This window comes from Fundulus heteroclitus, chromosome 2, assembly GCF_011125445.2.
Source record: "Fundulus heteroclitus isolate FHET01 chromosome 2, MU-UCD_Fhet_4.1, whole genome shotgun sequence".
Classification (NCBI taxonomy): Eukaryota; Metazoa; Chordata; class Actinopteri; order Cyprinodontiformes; family Fundulidae; genus Fundulus; species Fundulus heteroclitus.
Window position 1 is genome coordinate 37132554 of NC_046362.1, and position 18733 is coordinate 37151286.

General features: G+C 39.4%; 1 protein-coding gene across 1 annotated transcript in view; it reads left to right on the forward strand.

Moving 5' to 3' along the window:
* ttc38 (tetratricopeptide repeat domain 38) overlaps positions 1-18733 on the forward strand; it is a 23565-nt gene continuing 4832 nt past the window's right edge. The window contains exons 1-12 of the mRNA XM_012862942.3: positions 1-104; positions 304-381; positions 2274-2355; positions 3184-3355; positions 5182-5355; positions 6931-7006; positions 7274-7393; positions 7948-8007; positions 8113-8151; positions 16380-16461; positions 16716-16881; positions 18513-18672. Coding sequence (XP_012718396.2) covers positions 78-104; positions 304-381; positions 2274-2355; positions 3184-3355; positions 5182-5355; positions 6931-7006; positions 7274-7393; positions 7948-8007; positions 8113-8151; positions 16380-16461; positions 16716-16881; positions 18513-18672 — 1236 coding nt within the window. The 5' untranslated portion in view covers positions 1-77. The remainder of the gene's footprint in view (positions 105-303; positions 382-2273; positions 2356-3183; positions 3356-5181; positions 5356-6930; positions 7007-7273; positions 7394-7947; positions 8008-8112; positions 8152-16379; positions 16462-16715; positions 16882-18512; positions 18673-18733) is intronic.

An 18733-nucleotide genomic window follows, 5' to 3' on the forward strand; every position in this document is an offset into this window, starting at 1 on the left:
GGTAACTTCCGGTGAGGGATCAGCGGCTCCAGGCTCTTTCTGCGGTGGAGAAGTTTTCAGCCGCAGCTGCAGTCAAGATGGGATCAAGTTTCAGGGACTGTCAGGTGAGTGTTGCTGATGACGACACAAGGTGAGAAGTTTGGTGGCGGTGAAAGGAAAGTGACGTCATAGGACGTCGCTGTCACATCTGGACGTTTAAAGTTTGCCGCTGGCGCCCAGAATAAAGGCAGGAAGTTTCTGTCTGAACTGGACTTTGGATATTTGCGCTGAGGATGTTACGCGGTGCTTCTCTCTGCTCTGCAGGCGTGGAAAGACGAGGCGCTCCCCCTGACCACCAGCAGCAACGAGGCGTGCAAACTGTATGACGCCATTCTCACGCAGGTAACCCGCACGGCACGCACCCAGGGCCGGCCATGCGCAGCGCAGCGGCCTGGGCCAGGCTTTATATGGCCCCCACAGCCCCACCCCAGCCGCAACATGCCCTTACTAAATACATCGACTGGCATTGTTTCTTACCACTGTTGTTCATTTAATTTAAAATTATAGATTAAAGTTTAGTAAATTACAAATAAATCCAGAAAGTCTGAAAAGCAATATAAATATCCTTACCACATTCTCTAAAAAAGTTTCAATAGATTGTAAATACAAACATGACATTTATATAACCAAACAGTTTGCATACATCAACTTCATAAATAAGACAATATATAGAAAAGTTTTTTAAGACATCTATAACTATATGCAAACTTTGTACAAAAAAAGGACCTTAACCTCAAATGAGGCCTTTTAGTACCATATAGAGTGAAAAGCTATACCACTACATACCCAACCTCACCGCTCCAGCTACTGCGGTATTTATAAAGTAATTACAAACAAAACACATGGGAGTATTTTATATTTCTATATTTAGGATGTGGCAAGGCAATGCAAATGTATTTGTATAGCACATTTCAGTACAAGGACAACGCAAAGTGCTTTACATGATTACATGATTACAAATTTCTTTTTAGTAGAGTGTTTTAATCTCTGCTAAATGTTTTTAGTCTTTTTGTAAAGCACAAGGAAATTTAGATAATGTAAAGTGCAGTCCAAATAAGATTTTTTATTATTATTATTATTATTATCACAAGTTTTCTGAAGATGCATTGACATTGAACGCGAATGGCGCTACAATGTCACCACTTAAATTTAAATTAATTTAAATTTAGTCAAATTGACTCATTTTTATAAATTACTCTTTGGCATACATTTTTTTAGATGTTTATAATTTTGAATAATTAAACCAAGTTTAAATTGTAACTCATCTACAGGCACATTGAATAAATTAGAACATTATAGGAAAGTTGATTTAATTAACCCCATCACTATGTAGGTTAATTAAATGCAGCCTGATGTTTTCAAATCTTTTATTTCCGTTATGATGATTTTCAGTTTGCACGTAATGAAAACACCACATTCCAGATGAAAATATCACATCAGGTCAAAAGAAAAAAAAACATTCTTAGAACAGAAATGTGAGGCTAAATGGAAAATACCTTGAAGGTTATTTTTAAAGTATACTTTTATTCTTGTTAGTGAGAATGCGTAGAACACATATTCTAATTTACTGAATATGACCGCATTATTGAATTCAAAAGAGAAATAAATGTTTGATTTGGTCAAAATACGCTTTTGTTGGAACCAAACTGCTGGAAAGCTGGAAATGTTTTGACATTAAGATAATTTTCTTTAGTTTTTGTTGAGCCGAAAAAAAGGACTTGAAGGATCGACTGCCTTCCTTTTTAAAATTATTTTAATAATTAGCATTTTTAAAACACACGTTTATTCTTCATCACGGAGTTCTGAAAATCCGCTCACTGTCCACTGTATGGATCAACAAGCCTAACGTCACATAATTAACGATTATAATGAACATGTTTACCTGTGTGACGCAGTTTTTCCTTTCTCTACATTCTCAATGCCAATAAACAGAAGTAATAATGCAAATAAAAAATGTAAATAATCACAGAGGAAATCAGGTGACATACCAGCAGAATCTAAATATAGACAAAAAAATTTTTTTTTTATTTCTCTTTTGGCTGAACCAGTCTGTCTTCTTTCTTTTATCTCTCCTCTGGTTTTATTCTCCTTCTTTGTGAAGACAAACACATTTTCCTCCCTAGCCGAGTGCATCTCTAAGATCTGAAGCTTCATTGGGCAAAAGAAATAAATGTTTTATCATGAAGTTAAACCAATAAAGGCACCTTTTGTCCTCCTGTTTCTGTTTTTTATAGTATGTGAAATGGAGGAACGACGACACGCTGGGAGGAATAGAAGGATGCATGTCTGCTATCCAGACAGCGGACCCTAACTTTGGTAAATAACTTATTTTTAATCCGTATTTATTAAATCAGCTCCAATAACAGATGGTAATTATTTAGAAATATGTGTGTGGCAACATCTGTTCAAAAACTAGTTACAAAAAAAAAGGTTTCCTCATCAGGAGATGGGAGAAAAGGACCAAATAATAAAATGCTTTAAATTTGGTTATTAAGTCCAGAAGACCCAAACTATACATTTCTAAATATGTTTAGTTTTAGCAAAATAGCTTCCAGCTAGAATGAAGTCGTTTTCTGTTTTTATTTTATTGCTTTTTTTGACTTTTCCAAAGAAAATATTTGGTCCACAACATGAAAAGCACCAAAAAGATCTCTGGTGCTCACAGCTTTTAAATCGTGGGTTACTTTAGCGCGTGTTGCTGTGGAAACGCATCTTACTATGGAGACACAGAGGAGACGCAAAGCAACGGCACTGCAGCAGACTGAAGATGCAATGTTTATGCTTTTCGTGTCTTTATGTTTATTACGCCGTTAAGCACCGTTACTGAGGAGACATCAGGCAACATGAACGCCGTCGCAGACGAGCCCGACGGCGTTCATGTTGCTTTATTAGAGGACGCCTCGTCTGGCTGCAGGACAGTTGTTTTTAACCGTCTCCTGTACCTTTCATACGCCGTCATCTGCTGTTTATTAGCAGAGACAGAAGGGACAATTCAAAAAGATCGCCGCTCTAGAAGCCCTCCTGGCTCCCAAAGCAAATAACACAGCGTCCAGAGGAGCATGTGATTCTTCATGTGAACTGCTACGTGGGGAGCTGGGGGGAGATTCAGAGAAAATAATATTTATTCCTGAATTCATGCCGCAGTTATGGGTCACGTGATCAGCACCGGGCTGGAGCTGGTGGCCACCACCAGCAGCCCGCGGCTGGACGGGCGTCTGGCCGGCGCCGTGAAGCGAACGGTGGAGCTCGCCAGCAGCCAGGACATCTCTCCCCGGGAGAAGCTCCACGTCAAAGCAGTGGAGCTCTTCTCACACGGGTAAGACCCCGAAGCCGCCTGATGCTCGGCTTGGACCAGGGATGGAGACTGGGGGGGGGGGGGGGGGCAACACGCCGTTCATGTAAGCGGCCTCTCAGAAGGACTCAGATGTTCTCAACGGCTGCATTAGGAAAATTAAAACCCCATTCCTGAACATCCAAGCCCTTCTGAGAGCAAGTCGACTTCTGTTTATCCAAAAGATGGCTGCCATGTTGGTCTTCAGTTTAATTTACAGTCTGGAAAAGTAATAAAACCTTTTTATTTGAGGTTTATCATCCAGGGGGCTGTGATTTCCTCTCCGTTTTCATTCTGATTGCCAAATTTTAGTACCAAAGCTGATCCAAGGTGATGCAAAAAGCAGTTTCACAGGATTTCATTTCTAAACCAACCCCAAACTAACCATCTTCTAACTGTGAGAGACTGAATTCCTATCCACTATAAACCTCAAAATTAACAAGACATCCTTAACCCTCTAAAGCCTCACACAGCTATTTGTGAGGATACATTAAACAATATATATATATATATATATATATATATATATATATATATATATATATATATATATATATATATAGATAATAGATAGATAGATAGATAGATAGATAGATAGATAGATAGAGAGATATATATAGATACTATATATATATATATTATCATTATTAGATATATATATATATATCTAGAGATAGATATAGTAGCATAGAGATATATCGGATCTATAGTATATAGTCTTTAGATTTATACTACTTCTATATAATAATTAGTATATATATATCTTGTTAGTTTTCGATATAATAATACTCTATATATCTCATATATCTATATTATATCATATCCTATATCTCTTATGTATTGTGTGTGTGTCAGGCTTTCAAATTTTCTTTGTATGGTAATTGATATGTTAGACCAAAAAAATTTTTTTCCCTCTTTTCTGCATCTTTTAAACAGGTTGTGTAAAAACTATTTCATTCTGTGTCAACAGGAAGAGATCTCAGGAATATTTAGATAAAAAAAATCATACATTTGGACTTGTAGGGTTGTGATGTCTAACCTGGCGTGTAAATTAGGAATTTCTTAATTGAATTAGTGAAATAAATGAACTATATGATGATCTTCAGGTGTGCACCAGTAATTAAGATTTATTTGGGTGAAAAGGTAAAGGCTAATTCTGATATTCTATGTTTTCTCTGTGAAGTTATAACTTGTTTTTTTTGCCGACATGTGAGCAGGGTGGAAATGTGTTTCATGCCGACGTTCATAAATAAAAGAAGAAAAGTCTGGACTGCAAACCAGGAACTGCTGACAGCTTCAGGAAGGTTTTATTTTTCCTCTTTTCTGCAGGAACTTCCCGTCAAATCTTTGTTTTCCTTTAGAAAAGCGTCTCGCTGCATCATCTCACCATCCAGGCCACGGTTGTGGTTCCGGCTGGTAAAGTCCGTGTTAGATCAGACGTGGGCTTCATGGAGCCACAGGAAACGAGTCGCCTGTTTAGAAACAATTCATCAGGAAATAGTTTTTCATTCATGAAGCGGCTCCTTCTCTGTCTGCATGTGATTCAGTCATATGCTCCGGATTAACAACCAAACTCACAACTCATGAGACGGCTGGACTTTTTATTACATCTTTATTTCCTTTTCTTTCTCCAAGGTGTGAAGTGACATCCAGGAATGTTTAATTGGACATTTAGTTTCCTTGCGTCGCCTCGGAGGATGCAGCTCCTCAGGAAATTCTCATTTCCCCCACAATCCACTGTGATCCGCTCTCTGAGCCGTTTCCATCCTCCAGAACCGTATTCCTTTAACGATGAGACGCGTTTCTTGCAGGAATTTTCCCAAAGCCTGCGAGGTCTGGGAAGATATTCTGCTGGATCATCCCACCGACATGCTGGCCCTTAAGTTTGCACACGACTCCTACTTCTACATGGGGGCCCAGGTGCCGATGAGGGACTCTGTGGCCCGGGTGCTGCCCCACTGGAAGCCTCACATGCCTCTGTTCAGGTACTGGGTCCGGCCCGCCGAGGTTCTGTTCAAGTGTGACGCTGTTGAGCTTGTTGAAAAAAATAAATTAGATTCACTTTTGCTTTTGTAGCGTTCTGATGGTCCGATTCATGTCACGGCCTTCAGCGTCACAATAACTTCCCTAACACTTTAGATTTAGGATACGAGCAGGGAAAATGGAAATAAACCTAAACTTCTTATAAATACTGTAGAATTCATATTTTCTGCTGGGAAAATTTAAACCCTCTAAACTGGTTACATTTATTCAGTGAGGAAGAAATCCTACATTAAGGTAAAATAAGTTAGATTAACTGTGCGTCACATTGTCAGTTCTAGTCCAGCACATCTGGCGCCTTCATGGCAGATGTTACAAAAACACACAAGGGATTTATTTTTTTATTTTATTTTTACCTTTGCTGAAAGAAAGAAAATATACTTATTATAATTTACAAAACACAAACTAAATGTTTGAGGACTGAATCTCACACACTGACAGTCGTCTGAATTTTGTCTTGGGGCTGAACAGCTAAGTTGAAGAACTAAGAGTTTCCTTTGGACCGACCCGTCCAACTCAACCCAAATGTCCCCAAGGCAGTGCGTCAAAGTCCGCTTCAAGTGGCTGGAAAAATAATCCAACAGGAACAGAAAGCTTGGGACTTATCCGTCTGGTTATACGATAATAATAAAAAATAAAAACCTACTAAGGAAGGAGGATCGCCTCTTCCAGCCAATCAGGTAGCATGAAGATGGCGTCCGATAGTTCTTAAGGCGCCGTGGTTGAGCCGGCGTTGCTGCCCTGCTGCAGTTTCTACTCCAGGGACCTCCGTAGAGTTTACTTAATGTTTTGGACACGTTTGTAGAGCAAAGCGATTCTCTTGAAGCTCCTCCCTGAGTCATAAAGATCAGCATCCACCTACCTAGCTTAAATAGTAATGTTCTCTTGTCTTGCCCATTTTGAAAGTGGCCAAGAGAAAAACGGGCCTGTCATAAAACAAGGAGCCAAGCACAACAAGCTGATCAAGTTAACTTGTTAAAGGATACAGGTGATACAGGTAATCGCAAGAAAACTTCACACTAGAAAGAAAAGAAAAAAAAAAATCTTTTTGGTTGCTTTGAAAAAAAATAAACTATTTTTTTATCGTAACTAGACCAAACGATACATTTTCCTCATGTTTTCTGCATTTTATGTAGGCTGTGTAAAACATATTCATTTATATATTGTAAATTGTATTTTCATCAAAATACTGACTTTCTGTAAGAGGAAATATTTGTTATGGAGTTATTTTTAGAGTTATGGGGCTAAATTTGACAGAAAATGCTTCAGGAACTTTAAAAAAACTGAAAAGGTGCCAAAACTTCTCCCAGAGATGGTGAAATCTCCAGTTAGTGTTTTTTTTTTTATTAAACATGTGAGATTATGCCTTTATAATGAATTACACTTTTATTCAGAACAAATGTTTACTGCAGTGTGTGAGGGAGTGTTAAATAATGCAGTACGTATTTCTGATTATTGTGAGCAGGAGTAAATTCCTTCTAGTATTTTCTAACGAGCGTGTTTTGTCTGTTTGCCCTCAGCTATCTGAAAGGACAATACTCCTTTGGCCTCCTTGAGACTCGTTTCTATGACCAGGCTCTGAAAGTGGCCCTGGAGGTGAGATCCCTTTCTCTGCTGCGCTCTGCCGATAATAACGCTGCGCCGCGTTTGAGGCTATCTGCGCTGATTGGGTCGCTCCGCCACGTTACCAGTGCTCCCTTCTACACCGAAGGCTTCATGCATACAAAGCAGCCGCGGCATGAGAGTCTGTTAGGAGAAAACAATTTCAGGGACGTAAAAATAAAAGTCGGTCAAAGTGAGGAATGCAATCATTTTTTAGCCGTTTGTCTTTTGATCCCTCCTGTTGTGGCGTCTTGTGTGCAGGGCCTCACCTTGACCCCCGACGATGCCTGGTCCGTCCACTCTGTGGCCCACGTCTATGAGATGAAGGCAGAGGTGGACAAAGGCCTGAAGTTCATGGAGAGCAGAGAGAAAGACTGGCAGGTGGAGCTTTAGGGGATCAGGAGGTTCTGAGCTCAGGGCTGGACGATGTGGGAAAAAAAGCAGATCGATAAAGTAGAAATCATAGTGATTGATATGGATAACTATAAACAAATTCAAAACAGAGATTTTTAGTGCAGCCCTGATCATTTTATACTGTTGCTTAGCAACCTATGTTTAGATACTAACACACAAACACTGAATTCAAACTCAACCAGCTTTTTATTCAACCAACTTTTTACCAAAACTACAAGTTTTTAAAAAATAAAAAAACGCATGCTCTCTGAACTGTTTGAAGGAGGCGGAGCTTAGCTCCTGGGTCTACTTTTGATTGGCTGGGAGGATGTAATGATGTAATATTAACCTACATGATAGGCTAGAATGCATAAGGAAGGAAAACTGTTATTCTATTGAACTTTTTATTGACCTTTTTTTCTATATATATGTATATCGATCGATTATATATAGTTATTGAATTATCGTCCAGCCCTACTGGATATTAAATTCAAGTGGCGATATTTAGAAAACACGTGAAAAATGTCATATTTAATTTTCAGAGATCTGACATGCTGGCCAGTCACAACTACTGGCACTGGGCGTTATACTTCATCGAGGGGGTAATGGCTTTATTTATTCATGTAAAACAGTTACTGGGTTTTATATCTGTGGGTTTAGTGAATGTTTCTAATGACGCTTTGTTTTTGTCGCTTCATCCTTTGTAGGAGCAATACGAAGCCGCTCTGGAGATCTACGACTCCCAGGTGGGTTTGTGTTGCCGTGTGCAGGTCCGGTCTGACGGTTACTTCCCTCCGTGGTATATTCCTTTGACAATTTTTAAGGATTTAGGGGAACTGTTGGTTCTGAAGTGCAGTATTTTATAACACAGAAATTTGGTTCACACGTTTATTTATTGAAAATGACCTCTGATCGACTCAAAAGCAGATTAGACATGGTAAACATACTCAAAACTATAACTACACCGTATCCGTCCATCAAGCTGCGCTTCTACCACCAGTAACAGGCTTCCAGTAAAGTTCTGGCTTCACTTCTGGGTGGAAATGGCGGGTTTCCTGGCTCTGACCACCTTTTTTTTTAATAGATTCAAGAGTTACTGAACTCAGCGTTGGTCCTCTTTATCCATTCCAGTATCAGTTTCCATGTTTTTTCAGCTCACAGCGGCTGTTTACGGCTGGTAATAATGTTCATCCTGCCTGATTCAGAAAAAAGGAGCAAGAATTTTACACAGAGACGAAACATCTCGGCTACCGGCTTTACATGTGATTCCCACACTTTAAAATCACACCTGCATCAAGTCACCTGCACCTCAAAATTAGCCTCATTTGGACTTGAACCTCCTGAAGGCACAGCTCGGTGTTTGCATGTGAATCATTAGTGCGATGGTGTCTCAGCGGTCTTAAAAAGGTTTCCTCAGCAAAAACAAAATTCCCTCTAAAGCCACAACGCTTCAGTTTTATCTGTTTATAATTATTTTTATTTATTTTTTTTGTCTCAGACGACTCAGAGGCTTCCGGCATGTTAATTATCAGCTGGTCCTTTAAATGTAGCAAAGACATTATGTAAGAAAAAATGTCTTATTTGGAGCAATGCTTAGTAATTTCTGTTCTCTTTCTGCCTAGAGCTGCAGTCCAGAAGCTGAAATGATTATTTCAGTGAAAATATTTTACTACAAACATGTTATTTATTTTAGATTCTTTTTCCTGGTCAGTTCTTTCTTCGTACAACATATAAAACTGTTAAATTAGCAAAAGTTGCTGTTTTAAATAGACTTTATTGAGCACCTTCTTAAGGCACTAAAGATTTTATTTCCTAAATGTTCCTGTTTAGTAAAACATCTCGCCGATAGCTGCTCTGCACACCTTCACTCAGCAACTTTGCACTTTTAAAGTCCCTTCTGTTTTTTTATGAAGATGTGTTTGTTTTATTAAGTGTGATTTTTACTGGTTTATCTTCTGGCTCGGGTCACTTTCAGTTCAAAGCAACAATCGTCTGCAAACGTCAGCAGTAAAATCGCCTCGCTGGTCTGAGTGAGGATCTCTGATAACGGCTAAAATCCTCCAGGCTGAGCCGTATTTCTGCAGAGATTCTTCCCTCTCTTTCTTTCAGGAAGGAGGTGCAGACGCCTCGCTGCAGGACGATCACACTTTTATTTCTGCTGCGTCGGCTCGGTGAACTCGACAAATGACAAAATCAGCCTTTTTCTCTGTTTTTATGTTACTGCTGTCTGAACAACAAGTGGTATGAGAAAGTTTAGCTTTGGTAGCGCTCTGTTGAAGTGAATAATAATATGCAACACGGGGCTGCAGAGCTCCTATACCTGCACGGTTGGCCGGAGGATCACATAAGTATAAGCAGATTTCAGACTTTAGAGTAAACTTACCTCAGCCATTTCCCATAATCCTCTGATTTTTTTTTTCTTGATTAAAACTTCTTACATCAAACAATCAGATTTTCAAAGTATAGATGATCGCGGCGCTGATTTTAAACGGCTCACAGAAGGTTTTTGTGGTTTGCGGTTCATCCAGGTGGTTCTGATGCGTTTCCTCCGTACGTCCTGCAGTCAGGTTGATAAACCAATGCAGGAAGATGTTTACACTGCAAAAACGGATCTAAAAATAAGTCAAATATTCTTGAAGTTAGTGTATTTGTCCTTGATTTGAGCAGGTAAATAAGATTATCTGCCAATGAAATTAGTATTTCAACCCCTAAAATAAGATAATTAGACATCCCGCACTTAAAATAAGACGATGGAGATGAGTTGTTCCTATTTTAAGGGCAAGATGGCAAATCATCTTATTTACCTGCTCAAATCAAGGACAAATACACTAATTTTAAGAACATTTTACTTATTTTTAGCTCCGTTTTTGCAGTGTAGCAGATGATCTTCAGATTGGACCTCAGGTGCTTTAACCGTGTTGGTTCAGATGTCATTGGACTCTCGTCCTGTTGGAACATTAATTAATATCCGGGTTTCAGCCGTCAACCTGCTGGTTTGACGTGAAGTGGAAGACTCTTCATTCCTGAGCCGTGCTGCAGTATGACTGAGCTCACTAAGCATAATGCTGCCACCACCGTGCTGGTAATACCACAATCTGGTTCTACTGTAAATGCTTTTCCCAGAAGGCATTGCTGTTGTTCGTATGGGGGCAACAAGACGGTCCAAACCGCTTCAAAAGACGAGAACATAAGGGAGAAAAAACCCCGCTGTTACACCATAAAGGAAAGAAAAGTTGCCTACAGACTGAAATCAACATTTCTGTTGAAAATAAAGGTCAGGTCTGTGTTTGGAATCCAGCTAATTTAAATGAGCTGCTACGTTCCTGGTGGAGCGGCTCAAACGGTCTGGTGGCTAAGAAACAGCGGGTCGTCTCTGCAGCTTCCTACCAGGCCGGCACGGATTCACCGTGAATCAGCTTTAACGCTGCACCAGCACCAAAACACAAGGGCTGCAGATTAAAAGCAAGGCGTGGTTCCTCCGCTGAGTCAAAGGGGTTTAGGTAATCACAAATAAATATGGAATCCAGATTTTAGATGCAAGAGCCAGAGAACCACCCCCACACATTTCAGTGGCAGCTGCCAAGTCTTATTTAGTCAGGATAAGAGAAGACGGCGTGAATCCAGCGTTGTCTTCTGGCAAAACAACATTTGCTGAGGTCATTTACCTCGGCCGTGTTAGAAATCCTTAATGATAATTTCTAGATGTGGGGAAGGAGAGGCTGTTTGGATAAATGATAAAAACAATGTTTCTGTAAAATCTGAGAAAAGAAAATCTAATTCCTGGTGAGAAATAACTCTGGGAGGGTTTGCTTAGCTGCAGCAGGACCCGACCAGCTCAGTGTCTGAGCATAAACCGTTATCTCGGTCACGCCGATCAGAGGTCACCAAAGTTGGTGTTGCTTCGGTTTGTGAGTTTGCTAAAACTATGTCGGACTCTGTAATTTTCTCTGGTCCCCTGCCTGATCTGACCAGTGATGACTTGTTTAGCCGCATGTCATCATTCAACCGCTGGTTGTCTAGGTGGTGTCCAGAAAACGACGTGGGCTACATTGATAACTGGAGAACTTTCTGGGGAAAACCTGGTCTGATCCGGAGAGACGGCATCCATCCTACTTTGGATGGTGCAGCTCTTCTTTCTAGAAATCTGGCCGGATTTATTAGTTCTCCTAAACGCTGACAACCCAGGGTCCAGACCAGGAAGCAGAGCCGTAGTTTAACACACCTCTCTGCAGCTTCTGTACTGTTACCCACCCATTATCCTATTGAGACGGTGTCTTTCCCACGGCCAAAACTTTACAGATCAAAAAATGATCTAAAAGGAACAAATCATAAAAACCTAATAAAAATCAATATGGTTCACCTTGAACCTAAAAATAAAATAATAAAATGTGGTCTATTAAATATAAGGTCTCTCCCTCCAAAGACTTTGTTAGTTAATGAATTAATTTCTGATAATCAGATTGATTTGTTTTGTCTCACAGAAACCTGGCTACAAGAGGACTACGTTAGTATAAATGAGTCAACCCCCTCCAGTTATTCAAATTTCCACATTCCCAGATCTGTGGGAAGAGGAGGAGGAGTGGCAACTATCTTTCACTCTGATTTATTAATTAGTCCCAGGCCAACTAATAATTACAGTTCTTTTGAACATTTAACCCTCAGTTTCCCTCATCCAAACTGCAAAGCAATAAAACCTCTTCTGTTTGTTGTTTTGTATCGATCACCAGGCCCTTACACTCAGTTTTTGGATGAGTTGTCAGATTTCTTATCTGATTTGGTGTTAAATACTGATAAGGCTATTATAGTGGGTGATTTTAACATCCATGTTGACACTGAATGTGATAACCTTAGTGTAGCCTTTAAAACTATCCTAGATTCAATTGGTTTTGCTCAAAATGTGCATGAACCGACGCACTCTCGGCTCCATACTTTAGACCTTGTGCTGACATATGGCATTGATTGTGAAGAATTAACAGTATTTCCTCACAACCCTGTCCTGTCTGATCATTTTTTAATAACATTTGAGTTTAATCTAACTGAATTCTCCACCCCCAAAAGAGGGTTCCATTATAGTAGATTTTTATCGGATAATGCTGTATCAAAACTTAAAGAGTCTGTCCCCTTCTTAATATCCTCAGTATTGCAGAAATGCCCTGTAGATGGCAGCATTGCTGTTTTCTTCCCATTCACAAATCGATACCTTTGCTAACAATGTGACTTCCTCATTGCGTTCTGCATTAGACAATGTAGCTCCCTTGAAAAAGAAGGTGATTATTCACAGGAAGCTGGCTCCTTGGTTTAATTCAGAGCTGCGTTCCTTGAAGCACAATGTTAGGAAATTGGAGAGAAAATGGCGCTCTACACACCAAGAGGAATCCTACTTAATCTGGAGGGACAGACTATTGTTGTATAACAAGACCCTCCGCAGAGTTAGAGTAGCATATTTTTCATCATTAATTAAAGAGAATAAAAATAATCCTAGATTTCTCTTTAGTACAGTTGCCAAACTTACCCAGAGCCACAGCTCTGTTGATCCATCCATTCCCTTAGCTCTTAGTAGTAATGATTTTATGGGATTCTTCATAAATAAAATTGATGCCATTAAAAATAAAATAATTGGCATCCTCCCAAACATGATTACCTCGTCCTCAGTAAGTGAGGCAGCATTGGAGGAATCTTTAGAATCTGCGCAGTGTTTGAACTGTTTAAAAGCAGTAGAGCTTTCTGAGCTATCTAAAATTTTAGCTTCATCTAAACCTTCTACCTGTATGTTAGACCCAATCCCAACCAAGTTGTTTAAGGACATATTCCCTTTGATCAGTGGCACTATTTTAGACATGATTAATCTATCCTTAGTAAATGGATATGTACCACAGGTTTTGAAAGTAGCTGTTATTAAACCTTTACTTAAGAAACCTTCTCTTGATCAAGATGAGTTAGTAAATTACAGACCTATATCTAATCTTCTTTTCTTATCTAAAATTCTTGAGAAAGTAGTTGCTAATCAACTTTGTGAACATTTACAAAGTAATGACCTACTTGAGGAGTTTTCAGTCAGGCTTCAGAGCTCATCATAGCACTGAAACAGCTCTGGTGAAGGTCACTAATGATATTCTCATGGCCTCAGATAATGGACTTGTGTCTATACTTGTCCTGTTAGATCTCAGTGCTGCGTTTGATACAGTTGATCACAATATTCTCCTACAAAGACTTGAACATACTGTAGGGATTAAGGGGAAATCATTAGGCTGGTTTAAATCTTATCTGTCAGACAGATTCCAATTTGTTCATGTTAATAATAAATCTTCCTCAAACTCTAGGGTCACTTGTGGAGTACCACAGGGTTCAGTCCTTGGACCAATTCTATTTACTATATATATGCTTCCGATAGGCAAAATTATCAGACAGCATGGGATTAATTTCCACTGTTATGCTGATGATACTCAGCTATATTTATCCATAAATCCTGATGAATCCAATCAATTACTTCGACTGCAGTCATGTCTTGATGACATCAAAAGCTGGATGACTTTAAATTTCCTGCATCTAAATTCTGACAAGACCGAAGTTTTAATCTTTGGGCCAGAGTCCTCAAAAAATAAAGTTCTTAATCAATCCCTTAATCTGGATGGCATTAACTTGGCCTCTGGTAATAAAGTTAAAAATCTTGGTGTTATTTTTGACCAAGACATGTCATTTAAATCCCATATTAAACAGGTTTCCAGAGTTTCCTTTTTTCACCTCCGGAATATCGCCAAAATTAGAAACATTCTGTCCAGGAGTGATGCTGAAAAACTGGTCCATGCATTTGTTACTTCAAGGCTGGACTATTGTAATTCTTTACTATCAGGAATTCCACAAAATGCAGTTCAAAGCCTTCAGCTGATCCAAAATGCTGCAGCAAGAGTTCTGATGAAAATCAACAAGAGGGATCATATTTCTCCAATTTTAGCTTCCCTTCATTGGCTTCCTGTTAAATCAAGAATAGAATTTAAAATTCTTCTTCTAACGTATAAAGCCCTTCATAATCAAACTCCATCATATATCAGAGCTCTGATTACCCCGTATGTTCCTAACAGAGCACTTCGCTCTCAGACCGCAGGTCTGCTGGTGGTTCCTAGAGTCTCTAAAAGTAGAATGGGAGGCAGATCCTTTAGCTATCAGGCTCCTCTCCTGTGGAACCAACTCCCAGTTTTGGTCCGTGAGGCAGACACCCTGTCTACTTTTAAGACTAGGCTTAAAACTTTTCTTTTTGACAAAAATTATAACTAGTGACTCATGTTACTCTCAGCCACCTTTATAGTTTTACTGCTATAGGCTTAGGTTACTGGAGTATATCAGGATCTAATTTTCTCACTATATTGAGTTCTACTGTTCTTCAATTATGCATTATGTGTTGTCATTTCTGCTTTAACTTTCTGTTCTCTCTCTTTTCTCTTCATAGTAGGTACACCTGGTCTGGCGTTCTGTTAACTGTGACATCATCCAGAGAAGACGGCTCACCCGCTACTACCATCTAATGTAGAACAGATTACTAGATCAATGTGTGCTTCTGTGCTTTTTTGTTTCTCTTGTTGTGTCTCTGCTCTGTCTTCTGTAACCCCAGTCGGTCGAGGCAGATGACCGTTCATACTGAGCCCGGTTCTGCTGGAGGTTTTTTTTCCCGTTAATGGGTGGTTTTTCTTCCCACTGTCGCTTCATGCTTGCTCAGTATGAGGGATTGCAGCAAAGCCATGTACAATGCAGATGACTCTTCCTGTGGCTCTACGGTTCCCCAGGAGTGAATGCTGCTTGTCGGGACTTTGATGCAATCAACTGGTTTCCTTATATAGGACATTTTTGACCAATCTGTATAATCTGACCCAATCTGTATAATATGATTGAACTTGACTTTGTAAAGTGCCTTGAGATGACATGTTTCATGATTTGGCGCTATATAAATAAAATTGAATTGAAAATTGAATCTCTGCAGAACTGGACCCTGCAACACGACACCGACCCAAAACAAACCAGTAAATCCAGTCAGGACAGGCGGAGAAGTCCTGGGCCTAGTCAAAGCCCAGATGTTGACTGTGGGTTGGGTTGAAACGAGCTCAACATGTAGGAAAAGTGAGGAGCAACATTTCCTCAGACCGACAGCGGAGGATGGAGACAAGAAGCTCCTCGCTGTAGGCGTTCAGCTAAATGTGGCAACAATAGATGCTAGGAGATATTTTTATATGTTTACATCTTTGATTTTGGCCGTTTACCTTTGAATAAATCACTTTTTATGTCCCCAGAGATAAAAATTAATTAGATAATTTAATTAATTAATTTGGGAGCAATTCTCAATAAAAGCTGTAAATTTAATGTAGCTTCCTCATTTTTTTCTTCTATTTATTCCCAAACCTATCAGCCTGTGATCCCCAAAATTATATTTCTTAAATAATTGTTTTCTTCCTTTTAGAAATTATGAGAATAAAGTCAAAATTGTGAGAATATAGTAGTAATTTTATGAGAATTCTTCCCCCTGTGTTCTCATATTCTTGTACGCCTGATAATATCACTTCATAATTAAAAAAAAGTAGTACCGCCATTGTTTAAAGAAAATTAAATTACTACTCACAGAGGAGTAAATTTCCGCAAAAATTTTTTGATTAATTTCACATATTTTGAGGAAAACATTTCTGATTTTCAAATAGTTGTATATTTTCTGTAACAAAATTATTTGACACGATTAAAGGACAGGATTTTCTATATTAAAACAAGTATATCTGACTGATTGTAAATTAAAAAAATAGGATTATCTTTTGGATGAACCCCTGGATTAGACGTTGATTTGGGAGCATTGCTTGATAAAAGATGGAAATTTAATGTGATTTCATTTCTTTTCCACCAGGCTGTAAATGTTTAAATACTTTACAAATTTAGATCTCTGGAAACAATGTCTACAGTGTTTCAAATACTGATTAGTGGCTGTTTTTTTTTTTTTTAGGTATTCAAACGTTGTAAAGCCTCAGGCGCCATGCTCGACATCGTAGACGCCTGCTCCATGCTCTACAGACTGGAGATGGAAGGTAGGTGTGGGATTATGTGAAGCAGACAGGAAATGTTACTAATTAGCACATCTGATTTAACACAATTTAGACTTTGATCTGAGAGCTGAAAGATTTAATGAGCTGAGATGATCTCAGGGATTTATTGTTTTTACTAACATCTAAAGTGCTGCAGCAGAAATGAGGCTAATGGGCCCGGTCGGTGGAAACGCGGTGAGTTTTTCTCAGGGTGAGTAGCTCGGGTCCGCTGACGCTCCTCGTAAACCTCGTTGCAGGCGTGAGCGTGAAGGACCGCTGGCGGGAGCTGCTCCAGGTAACCCGGCCTCACACCGACGATCACGTCACACTCTTCAACGACCTCCACTTCCTCATGGTGTCGCTGGGAGCCAACGAGACGGCGGCCAGTCGGCGTCTGCTGGAGGGCCTCCAGGACCTGGCCAAGTTAGTTCTGTCCCAGTTCTCTCCACTTTACGCCTCAGCGCTGTCAGCCTCACATAAAAGCAACGCCACACGTCTGTAACACCGACACAAACACGGGACGGGTGCCGTTAGATTAACTGTCGGAGAGAAGCAGGCCTGCGTTTAAACCTGTTCTTTAGCCTAGATACCAAAGAAAATAATAGTTTCCTGAGGTTCTCACGGTTCCCCCTTTGATTTATTAAATTCTGTAGGGTTTCGTGTTAATTTGGCCGTTTTCTGTTCAGCTGCAACGCCGTGCTGTGAAACTGTTTGGCCGTTCCAGATTTCTTCGCTTTATTTGCCTTTTTATTTCGTCAATGTTCTCTTGGAGTGATTCTGGTAGGTCAGCCACGCCTGGAAAGGTCGATGTTTTCTCCATTTATGGTTAATGATCGTCACTTTTGTTCACCAGAATCCCAGAGCCTTACAAATGGTTCTGTAACGTGTTTGATGTTTCCAGTCTGTTATTGAATTTCACGAGGAACTCCCTTTTGAGATGTTGTAGCCTACTTCCTGCTGCCAGTCAGGTTCAGTTTAAAGGATTTCCTGATTCCTGGCTGTATCTGGTGAAGCTGGACCAAAAGCAGCGTTTTGTATTCACTCAGGTTCTTTAACTTGCATCAAAAATCTGGTTTGAAAGCTTTTAGTGAGAAAACTAAAATATTTACAGGGTAAATGCTTTTACACATATAATACCTTTGTATTCAACCTTAACTGGACCGTTTTTCTCACTTTAATCTCAGTTAAATCTTCTGCTTTTATAGAACAATAGAAAAGTGTCTTAATATTTTTTTTGAGTCTCACAAAGTAGGCGCTTGGAAAACCAGTTATCCTTCGCGAGTCGCCTAATGACGTCATCACTTTTTCAGGGTTTATTTTACTGCTTGAATTTAAATGCAGTTTGTGTTTTGTTTATTTTCTGATTGAAATAGCAGCTGTTTTGCTGGTGAAGATTCTCAGTCATCCAGGTCATGGTCATTCCAAAAAAAGGTAAAAAAAGCAACTGGACTTGTTGCTTTGTTTTTTACCAGTTGCTTTGTTTTTTACCTTTTTTTGGAGCAGCTGTTTTGAATCTGTGAACAGTGTAAGACACTTTTGTGTTTACTTGCTAAAAAGTAATGACGTACTGATAATTTTTCACGTAAGGTGGGTTTAAACAGGAAAACACATAGTACAGCATCCCAGTCATTCAAATCAATCATTCAAGCATGTTTTTTGAATAATATACCTAATTACAAAGTCTGAACGTATTTAGGTGGATAATAGACAATACATATCAGATTTCCATCAAAGTTTCATTTTGATACCTATTTTATTAAGAGTTGGCATCCTTTTAATATTCTTTTTAACGTGTCCTTTAATTTGTAAATATTTTTACAATTATTTCCAATTTGTTTTCTATTGTCCATAATTGTGATTATCTTGACTTATTATAATTTTGCCCAATTTCAACAAATGAGATATAATTTCTTATCATTTAAAGAGCAAAACGATTTAGCACTTAAAGTGAAAATAATGTCCAGGATGCCTCCAGGAAGCAAAACCAGTTTTCCGTCACTAAGCGACGACGGCTCTTTATTTGTTTAAATTTGTTTAAACGTGTTCTCTTCCAGGGAACCCGGCGACAATCATCAGCATCAGCTGGCTCAGCGTCTCGGCATACCGATGTGTAACGCCATGACGGAGTACCAGCAGGGCAACTACAGCCAGGCTGTGGCGCTGTTGTACCCTTTGCGTTACAACATGGTGGACATCGGTGGCAGCGACGCACAGGTGAGCTGGACACACCTGGACACACCTGGACACGGTTTACAGCGACAGGCAAACATGTTGA